We start from the raw sequence: 11,683 nt of genomic DNA, 5'->3' as shown, positions 1-11,683 counted from the left end.
CCATCGGCTGTGCACTGCTGCAAACAGACGCCGAAGGGCGAGATCGGGTGATCGCGTTAGAATCTCGCCAGCTGGAGGCTGCGAAGAAGAACTACCCAGTCCACGACAAGAAATTACTTGCGATGAAGTATGCACTTGTCAAGTTTAGGGTCTACCTGCTGACCCCGAAGCCGTTTGTGATCATGCGTCACTACGCATTGCAACTCAGTCGCCTCACCTCTTGCAGAGGATGGCCAGGTGGCTCTCCTTCTTCGCAGAATATAACTTCGAGGGGAAATGCTTTGGCTGATGTGTTGTCACGCAGACGTATTATGAGCTTGATCGTGTCACGACGGTGACGTCGCCAGTGACGGGTTTGATCCTCGCCGCATCCGCGGGTGATTTATATATGCGTAGCGCTGCTATGGGCTCGCGAGAGCAAGAAGTTTGGAAACTCGGACAAGAAGTTGACGTCGCGATCGCGCGCGCGGTTACACCGATATTCGTTGAATCAGGGGTTGCTGTATAGCACCATTTGGCGTATACGCCACAAATTATGGTTCCTCACGATTAGAATTCAAAGTACCGTATCCTTTTTAAGGCCCACGACACCCCATTTACTTGTCATCTTGGTCGTGAGAAGACGTACAGCTCTGTGAGTTGCCACTACTGGTGGCCCAAGCTGTACAAATGGACGGACACATATGTGCGTATATACGAGACATGTCAAAGAGTAAAACCCTCTTCGAATGCGGCGGTGCCGCTGGTCAGCTTACCGGTGCCCTCCGGGTGTTAGCAGATCATGAGTATGGACTTTGTGTTTGGCCTGCCGAAGGACTCGGCGGGCAACACAGGTGTGGTGGTTTTTGTCGCACGTTTAAGCAAAATGGCTCATCTTACAGGCCAATCATCGCACGCGACATGGCCTGGTTAGGCGGTGAGAACACTCGGGTAAGCTGCAGCTTTAGCTCCATTCAGGATGGAACGCCGCTTCGACTGAAGTGCCGAACGTCAGTGCCCATTCTCGCGCTCGACCAACGAGCTTGAAGGTAGCTAGCGCTACGCGCTGTTGCTCGGTCTGGAGCATGGCGGACGCCATGACCGCCTCGCTCTCACTCACCCAAAGCATAAACTCTCTCCATCCTTGCCCTCAAAGGTTTTAAAACTAACCATGAGCGGCTTGGGCTAGAGGAGTGTCGACGGTGTCGTCATGGACGCCGTTGACGCCGACATCTTCTGCTCCAGATGCTCTAGCAGTGCATTTTTATTGCTTAAAAACGTCTCTAGGCGCGCGTTGATCGCTTCAGGTCCTTGCGAAGCGAGTGTTGCACGGCCTCAAGGTCATGCAGAGACATTATTTTTTTAAGCCCGTCCTCCATGCCCTGGGGAACTGCTTCATCCTTAAAGAGGGTCAGTCGTAACGACTCAGGTATAGATTGTCGATGAGTGTTATTGAGTGCGGCGGGGCTGTCGTAGCTCTTTCGCTTAAAGAAAGCTTGGTGACCTTCGTTCTAATCTTAGAACAAGAACGAGTGTAGCGGATCGCGATCCACTTACTCCAAGAGTTACTACAACCTTACATCAAGGCTAATAAACTCTTCCGTTTACATTTATGCTATATTCGGTTTTATTTGCGGCAAAGCCGCCTATATCTAAATCTAGAGATTTTGTTAACTGTATAGTAAATCCTTATTATATGCATAACTTCTGGCTGTTCCAGCCACGTATTGACTTGTTGTTTAACCAAACATTGTGTAGTCACACCATCTTGTGTGACCTACAACCTTCATACCAGGGCACGTTAAACCCCGTTACACTAGGCATTGCCGACGTTTTGTGTGGGAGTTCCGCCGTAGCCATGTACCCGTTAAGTTTAATCTCAATCTCATCGAGAGTACCACATAAATCGTCAACATTAAAAACAGCATCGTTAGTAACTGTCGTTACCGACTTTGCCAATAGCAGCCTCGCACCCATACTGTCATGACTTTCTTGACTTTCTCGGAAAGCCGCGCCCTGACGAGCAGCGAATCAGTCTTGTTATTCGTTCGCGATACCAGCCACATTAGAGGAGTTTATCACAGCGCTGCCTTCAGACTCGGTCCATGCCTTTTAAGACCAAAGCAGACGGTGTCCAATGACTGCCTTCGCTGCAAAAATTACAAAGGTGGCATTACCTTCACGAACTCCAGAATTGTACCAGAATGAAGTATATTGCAGTCTTTGTGATATGGCGGCTTCGGATATTATACTAGTGAACCTTTTTGTGGATGGATCATCATTCACATAATTTCACTGCGTAGAATGATTATTTGCTTTATATAAAGTTCGTGGCTTTACAGCCACATTTCTAAGGAGTTAGAAAAATGTGGCTGTTAAATTCGATATGCAGCCATGCCACATTTTCTCCTACACTATGAGGATCATTTTTACATAAGTTGGAAGCTGGATAAAGCAATTTCATATATTTTCGGAGATTTCACAAGTTGAGTCCGATTGGACCGTTCCAGTGTGTCCACTGGCTTTATATTCCCTTGGCGCGATACTGATAATACGCTTACCGCACAACGAGTAGTGATAGCCTGGCTCAAAGCGGTCTTTCACATCTGTGCGCACGAAAAAAAGCATCACGAATCCAATGCACACGATAACGAGAATGACCTGAAAGTTATCGATGTAAGCCTCGTCGACGCTCATTCCGTCGGCAATCTTGCCATTGTATGCTTTGTTGAAGGTGATGCCGCCCACAACTGCAGCAAATGATACGGACGTAATGATTATACCGTGCAGTGGTCCGACATTGTATGGTCCATACATGTCGGCAATAAGCGCTGGGATCGTGCCAAGGCCACCACCAAAGCAGCTTGTAAGCACGAAAATCTCGATGACGAACGATGTGAAACTTTCTTGGCGAATGACTGTGGGTAACATTCCTATCAAAATAATCTGTGCACCAAGGGTGAAGAAATACACCATCTTGCGTGCGTATGTCTTTTCGACGCTGAAAATTAGAACGAGTAAGTCCGAAATGACTGAGAATGCAAGACGACCACAGCAGTTAAATGCACTGTTAATAGAAACCATGTCGGAAGCTGTACTTGCGCTCTTCTTAAAAATGTCAGTGCACATGTTAGACAAGCGAGACACCACGATGATACCGAAAAGTTGGTTGGCGAAAAATGTGAAATACATGAAGATGTAGTCGGTGGAGAGAATGGCCTCCTTGAGCGTCATTGACTCAATAGGAGTATAGCCGAATTCAGCAGCTTCCGACTGGTCTCCACTCTTGGGTGTATGATACATCGTATAGATATCGTCTCCCTGATCCTCCAACGCCTCTCTTTCTTCAATACGGTTACCATGAATATCGCGACCGTTTACCGTGTAGTCACGTGGTGGGTCTCGAAGGACTACGAGTGTAGCGAACATTGTAGCGCTTATGATAGAGCCGATCAGAACAAACATCCAGCCTAGGCCGACAGAATCAATGGTGGGTAAAAACACTTTACTCCACATGACAGATCCAGCACCGGCACCAGCAGTAGCGAATCCGGCGGCAGTGCCTCGATAGTCGGGAAACCACTTTTGAAGTGCCGAAACAGGTGATATAGTGCACAAACCAATACCGAGCCCGGTTATTACACCGTAACCAATATAAACCAAAGCTATGGACGCAAAGTAGACTCCAAGAGCCGTGACAAGGTGACCTACTAAGAACAATGTCGACCCAATGGACACAGACCAACGGGGTCCCTTGCGCTCAACTAAGGGTCCCAAAGCTGCTGTTGCCGTTCCTAAAACACCCATGCTAATATAAAATGCGTTCACTGCACGGCCCTTTTGGGCATCGCCGTAGAAAGCCAAGTCGATGGGTTGATTAAGCACCGACCACGCGTAAATTGAACCAAGACAGAATTCCACCAAAAAAGCTGCAACGAGCAGGTACCAGCGTGAAAATTTGAGCCTGAGCATAAGTTTGAGACAAAGATGATAAAAAAATGGAAGCTCCGGGCCAGGGTACAAATTGCAAACTGGAAGTGTGAATCGAGCTCATTAGTGTCGCTGTCGTCTGCGTGACCTGCGCTTTTGGCATCTTTGGTGTTCGACTGTCTACTGCGCTGCTTTTATCACCAGATAAATTTATTTTCTTATGGATGGGACTACTACGATTTTCTACATGCGCTCTGTACGTTTTTCAAATCTAACAATCTACTCGATTCTTTTTGTACAGTAGTTGATACATATACGATAATTCTAATATGATGTCCTTTGTTACCGTAGAAACCGAAGGTAAGCGAGCGAAGGTCACCGGTGAAAGCTGCAGAGAACAAGATGCCGTTTGATCGCAGCGGATCGAGCGACTAGCAGGAAATAGGAAGGAATTCACAGAGTTGAGGCAACATCAGTTGGGAGGAGATCTAAATAAGGCTACTAAACTAGCTTATCCTCTAGGATTTCTCATCGTATGAGGACAAACAGTATCGTTGGCCACAACTTCCACACGCAACGTACCTCAAAGGTATTCGCATTGTGAGCACTATGCATAAAGTAGGGCCCCGTTTTAGCGGCTTCCTTGTCAATTAATACATCATTATGGTCGTATATCAAAGCTATTACGCTTTCTTTAAAGGATGGCTGCTCAATTGTAGAATATAATGGTAAAAGCTTGCTGGGTCATCTCGAACATTCCTCTTATCAAACATGAGCCATAAACTTCTTCAAGGCAACGATTGTTCGTGCATGACACAATTGATAAGGAAGGGACCTCTTAACGATTTCACAACTCCCGATGAAGAAAACGGACAAGGATCTGTGAGTCAACAGGGCACAGATGACCCTCGGTAAAAAGCATGCTAGTCGTACTCGAACACTTAAAGTATCATTCTTTTGTATTTGTTTCAGCTGAGCTTCTCCTTGAATAACGATGGAAAACGTTCTGAGTACGCAATACATCAAGAGATTTCGTCTTCATACAGGATTTTAGATGTGAAATTCAATGTTTGCCAGGTAGCAAAATGGTATAAACTATCAACAGAGAGTGGATATGACGTAATCTTGTGTGTAATTGGTATTGTATTACGCCAAAGATGATTTAAGTGGAGATCTGACCTGATTAGTAAACTCGCCTATAACTGTAAACAACCTGGCTATACAAAAGTCTCGATATTTATATTGTCATCATAACCGCTGAGTAAGAATTGACTAACTAGCTTAGTAATTTCTCTTTTAAAATAGGACATTTTTGTACATGAATCCTACAATTTTAAGAGATTTAAATCGTGCCATATGATATTACCCTACAATTGGATGTTCGCCAAAATTGAGCCGGAGCCCTATACTACAACAAGGCAAGATTTGGAGGCTACCGCATGTTGGAGTAGAAGAATATACAAGATCCCTATCGAAGAAAGAGTGGATAACCAACCATAAAGCTTTCCAGCGTTATTTACTGTATGCAAGACAAATATATACTTATGAATTCCTCCTCACTTCTTTTTCATGCAATAAGTAAACATGTCATTGTGGTATGGTTGTGCAGGCAAAGTGCTCGATGAGTATTATAAGGCAGACAAAATGCACAATGAGTATTATCTATTTAACAGACAGCTGCACATGTGGAGGCGAATGTATCGGTTTGTGATATGTCCTCCGCCCCGAATATCTGCTAACTGTAATTTGGTATGTACCGTAATATTGTGTAATCTGTCGTACAGTACAATTTTAGAGAATGGCACGAAGTTCACATTCCGCATAAAAACAGGAGTATCTGTCTGCACCTATGAAGATGATGGAATTCTGTGAGGGATAGGTCTGTGTATCACCTGGGCACATCGAGCAATAAAGATGACTGCATACAGAAAGACGAGTATACCTTGTATTGATTGATCCTAATATAGCAAACTAGGTAAATAGTTTCAAAACAGCTTGCGGTTCCGCCCTTCGCACAAAACCATCATCTGCGCATGGTAAGGGCACATTGATGTCCTCATGGGTGGCCAACTCAGTAGAGAAAAGACATACGGCATGGTACATTATTCTGTACATTACGTGTACTGGTGGCCAACTGCGACAAAGATGCCGTGGATTTTGCGCAGGAAAAAGTTTGACTTCTAGAGTCCAATAAAGTAAACGCACACTATTGTGCTTCTACAAGGAAAGCCTCCATCGTAATTAAGAGTTTAAGTTTGCTCTGCTATGTCAACAGTCGTGTTTTCAGGCTAAATTATACTGAAACACATACTAAATATATACATTTAAATGCCTCTGATAGCAGAAGTGTCATTTTTTTCGGACGTGGATAATCTGATAATTACGAATATTCACAATTACACCAATGTATTGTAAATACAATTGACCACATTAAAGAATACAGTGCTTGCCCACTTACACGTTCCCCACTAAGATGTGGATTACATCGGGGTTCATACAAGCTTCGTAGCTTTCAAACACTGGGCAATAATGACCGCTCCACGGGCAGCAACTGCGCCTGGAAGTACACTCCATTCACTAAACTTTACCGTGTCTGCTCTTCAGAGCTTACTTGCGCCGGATGATCTCCTGTGCACCGAATCAAATCGCTAAACAAAAGGTGTGATTTTCGCGAGTGCTGCACTAAAGAATTATCGGTGAAGATAATGAGGTGTCCTCGGATGAGACTTATCCCAGTCACTATATGACCTACCAACTCCGCACTCAGCGGCAATACACGGCCTAGCCATCCCCCTAAGAAAGGGTGGTCACTGCGCTCAGCCTAGGCACGCCGACTTTTGCCCAAATCATCACGCTTATAACGGTTTTTTACCATCAGCTGTGATGGAACGTAGCCCTTACGCGCCTACGCGTGCGGGCTTTCCGCTCACACAAAGAGTGAGTCGAGTGCAAGAAAGTCATCCTGTGTTTCTCAAACCTCAGCTGATTACTCGCCAGGATTATCCTTGACGCTTAGAGTAGCATACGATCCATGAGAAATTTACCTTGAATTCTCGAAGTAAGCGAAAATTATCGAGGCGCATCAGGCTCATTTCGTGAAATGGGTTCAGAAAGACCACCGTCACACCCATCTAAAGGCTTCATAAGAATGATCAGCGAAAAAGACGTCTGCCTTGTGTCGTCTCATGCTTGACTCGCATAGTACAAATCACGACGGAGACGTCGAGGTGGTAGCTGATGACCTCAAATTCCTGATCTTCATAAGCCGCTCGACTCCATCAGACAGCTTTTATAGCTACCGACCAAGATGGCTGTTTACGGCACGGTCGATTGTTTCTCAATAGTGATAAGCGCTGTGACGGGCGACTCTGTTTTTTAAGGTTGATAAAGGCCAAGTGTGCGCTAAGTCGTAAGCGGCAACAGAGCCGGGGGGGCACTCTTGCCTTATTGGACCACTAAATTTCTATCTGAGGATATTCCTTTCACTTCGCCATGGTACTTGTACACAGACGGTCCACCGAACCTTTACTTTTTCAAGCAGCGCAGGCGGAAAGCTTTCGTGATCTCTCTTGGTTGTGGTGAAACGTCGATTCTCTTCAAGAGTTGCAGCGCACGGTGGGGTCAAGGTGAGCCACATTTCGGAAAAACTTTCTGAGCTCCACCATCACACTGCCTAAGTTGAGGTATCTCCCGCGATTCATAAGTGCAACGATGGTTACATGCAGAGAGTAATCAGCTACAGGAAATGGTATACACGTCGCTACGTCTACAGCAGAGCTCTTCTCGTCTGACCGGTTTGTAGGACGACCATCGTAACGCTTCAACCAGCCCATGTAGAACAGGGTAGTAGGGCTGGGTCAACCGAAGAAACCACTCACTACAAATGTAGGCACAGGCCGAAAAGGAATATATAGCACAAAACGTTTTGCATTCTCATTGGGTGTCCAGCGTACGACTGAATCCCTGTTGTCGCTACGACCGTGAGTGGTCCGCTGTAACACGGTTGAAAGTTAGTCTTGTAGACCGCAGATACTGCATGTTTCGAAAGGTAGAGTGCATTTCGCCTGACAACATATTGGTGTGAGTTTTGCCTAACTCTGGCACTTGGACGTTGCTTTTATTTATACGGCTCTTAGCCATAGCATCGCGCACTTTGCGCATGACGTTTTATCTCATTAAAATAAACTCACTGATTTTGCAACGAAGTGTAGCCAAGCTAAAATCAGCAGGTTTACCGAGGTTGACAGCCGTTTCACCACTGAAACCTAAGCAGGTTCGTGGTTTTGGCAAAATCATCCGGATTTTTACCAATCCATTTATGTAAAATGGGGTCAAGCATGAAGAGGTATGTACTCTGTTATTTAGCAAAAATTCTATGAGTAGAAGCAACTTGTTCTTATATCCGCGCAAGAGCCTTTGAGAATACTTTCCGCAACGCGATTCACGAATTTCATCTGACCATGTGGCTGTATACGGTCGGCAGCTTACATATCCAATATGGTGACGAGAAATTTAACACTGTTTGCCAAAACTTCGTTGTCAAGCAAGAAGTAACCTGTCGATTCGATGATAATCCATTATGGCGAAATATTTTGGGTACGGCTTGGTTGAATCATTGCTGGCAGCAGCGAAAGGAACCCATTCACTCAGATGCTCCACAAATACCACGATGCCGGTGTTATAGGATGCGTCTTCTGAGAAAAAACACGTCCATACTTATGAACAGACGGCACTCTGCCAGGACCGGCAGGCTGGCCAAATGTGCCGCCGCATACAACGAGAAAAGAAACTCGCTGACTCATTTACCCTTACACATTTTGAGCCGCCATACATATCACTTTTCGAGCAGTAGGTCCTTTCCTTCTGAAGTGGGGGGTATGATACGCCTCGTATAGTTTTAATCTGGACTCAGGCTCTCATCGTGAGGCACCACTACATGCTGAGTGTCGTGCGCGTCAGTTTTGTAATACAGCGAGCCTTGGAATAAAGCATATCGGTGCAGGGGTGCGGCTGCGCGCTTTGGTAAAGCGACATCTGTGTCTCAAACTTCCTAATGTCAAAGTTTTTAGTAGCGCAACTCATGTTACGTATTCCCCATACGCTGTATGTATTACATCATCATTTGACGAGTGTACGTACCGCCGCCAAATCTACACGTGTATATGTTGGAAAGTATATATTCAAACGCACATACTTGGACCCTGCTCGAGTGTGTTCAATTTGGCTCGCTTATCCGACTTACCGTACTCCTTACTACTATGGGGTAACAGAGCGGCATAATTGATTGTGGATCACATGCTGTAGCCTGGTCAGCTGCGACACGAGATTATGGAACGTCGCTAGGATATGATTGGACCCTTCCGGGGCGTCCCGCTAGGGATACTTTCAGTAGTGGAAAAAAATCGCTGGCTCTCACCGACGTTAATAATCGAACAAAGTGCAACCGATCATGCTGTTCTGCAGCACATCGTTTTTAGCAATCAACGTTACCGGAATTGTGGCTTCATTTAACTTATTTTGCACATTGGGACCAGGCAAAATCATTGCAACCCATTTTGAAAATCTCGGGTCCGACACAGAAGCTACCACAATTTCGTGCCCGCACCAAAAGCGCTTCTGATGAAATCGGCCAGGACTCATCAATGCTTCAGGAAAAAAAGTGCGTGGAATCTACCTGATTCGACTTCCAATCGATCCGTGACTCGTGCTTTTCTGAAATGGGCTCATTACATGAAGGTATATTTATATACCTTCTGTATGCATTGAGGGGATTTATAAATGAAGATTACAGTATAGTAATTCCAAATGCATACGTGATTTCTTGTATGAATTCACAAATAATTTGTGAGATGCAAGATGCTGGTTACTACATGGGGATCTGTACTGGTGACGAGACCGACGTATCTCTCTCTTTAGAAGTGGGTAGTCTCTTCTACTGGATAGTTTTCACGTTGACGTTCAAACTTCTGAAATTCAAACTCCGTACACCCTCGTCGATGACATTATTGCGAAGAGACAAGCCGTTGTTTGGTTTGCTCGAGACGCAATTGCTAAAGCTCGAAATCTGCAAAAAGAACAAGCAGAGAAGGAAGAACAAGAATGGAGATTAGCTAAATGATCTTGTACTTCTTAGCAGGACAAATCTGCCTGATCATGCAGTGGCTCACTTGGGAAGCAAAAGGCTTTTACCAAGATTTGTTGAACCGTTCAAGGTGTTGAAATGCGATGGTGATGCGTATACATTAGCAATCCCTACACGCATACGCCTACATCGCACATTTCATGTAGATAAGCTAAAGCCGTATCTTCCGAGTAGATCTGCCGAACCTACTCTATCTTTGGTCAATGATCGAGCTGTTGATAAACTTTCTTCATTTATACACAAAGAGCTTCCAACTCTTCACCCTGGAGATTCTTCTCGACGCGCAAGCGTTAAAGGACATCGAAGAATTGCTCTTTTACTGATTCCAACGCTTGAAGGCGAGAATGGTACTCTCCACGGAATATCCGAGAACAGAAACTGCCTCTTCAATAAAGCGCAACAGGTGTTCGCGAGCCATCCTTCCGGATAATAGAACCTGTTGAAATCGTAGTTCAAATCGGGCTCCAAAACCGAACATTGGGCGAAACCATCTCGAGTTTCACGTTTTGCGCTGCAACAATGTCCGAAAGGCTCTCGCAGCGATATACAAGCGTCGAGTTACGCTGCTACAATGCCTAAAATTGCCCGCGATGAGCGCTCTTCTACCTCCAAAGTCGATCAATCGTTCTCACATTCAACCCCAGCACCGCTATAGACTCTCGTGGAGAGCGTTGTTGGGTGGTTGAGGCGATTGTCGCTCACGAGGGTCGACCAATCGTCGTCGTGGAAAGCAGCATTTAAACCATACGCGCTTCTACAGAGTTCGGTGGCGCGGCTATCGATTCGTGGGAACCTCGTTAGGCCTAAGCGTCTAATGCCACTGACGTGGTCCGTAGCTACGAAGATCGCTTTTAGTGTTGCTTGGGGCACCACTACGACGACCAGAGCTTGGTTATACTCGGGCGTGACTGGAAGTCCTGCCAGCGCCGACTCACGAAGCAGATCGTCCAATTTGTTCTCGTTCTCGTAGCGAACAATGCCCGCAAAGAGTCTAGCTGCTATGGGCTGGGTCGGGTCATCACGGTTAGTAACACGACGCCAACAAAGGAAACGTTCCATGTAGAACCTCTTGTCTCCGTTTTGGTTTAGAATGAAGGAAACCTCAAAAAGTTCGGTAGGCATTCCTTGCCGTTTAGGCAACGAACGCTCTTTCATGTTGTCTTGTTCAATTGATCGCTTCATTGTTGATCAGAAAGTATAAATACCGGGACTCGACGTTTGACCGCGAGGTGTTCGTTGGATGTTCTTGCGTGGGAGCTCGTTCCTTTGTACCTCTCAGTCGAGAAAAACAGGGTGTGTGGGGTGCAAATGCTTTGTAATACCACAGTTTACACATCCGCGGAACCACGGTGTCGCTAAGCAGTCAACTGATCTCTTCCTCCTCAGCATGGCTGATAGTCATTGCTTCTGCTACGCTTCTGAAGCTTTATCCCAGCACACCGTTCTACCTTCGCGGCACAAAAAGTGTGCTCCACATCATATTACGCCCAACGCTTCATCGAATGAGTTAGTTTAGGTGCAAAATCACGTTTGCAAAGCCTGCATGAAGATAGCAACCTTTACCGCTTCTGAGGCAAGAATCAAATGTAATTATGGCAATGAAATTGTCCACCAGTTCTCGCCTTACTAAAA

General features: G+C 45.6%; 1 protein-coding gene across 1 annotated transcript; it reads right to left on the bottom strand.

Moving 5' to 3' along the window:
• Nucleotides 1-2,439: 2,439 nt before the first annotated feature.
• On the bottom strand, nt 2,440-3,951 carry PHALS_07775 (major facilitator superfamily; the record flags this gene model as incomplete). Its single annotated transcript, XM_024721303.1, has 1 exon — nt 2,440-3,951. The coding sequence occupies one exon, from the start codon at nt 3,949-3,951 to the stop codon at nt 2,440-2,442; it is 1,512 nt and encodes a 503-aa protein (XP_024586415.1).
• Nucleotides 3,952-11,683: the final 7,732 nt, after the last annotated feature.

Source organism: Plasmopara halstedii (genome assembly GCF_900000015.1).
Source record: "Plasmopara halstedii genome assembly, contig: Scaffold_3120, whole genome shotgun sequence".
Taxonomy (NCBI): Eukaryota; Oomycota; class Peronosporomycetes; order Peronosporales; family Peronosporaceae; genus Plasmopara; species Plasmopara halstedii.
This window is presented reverse-complemented; position numbering and strand designations above follow the sequence as displayed.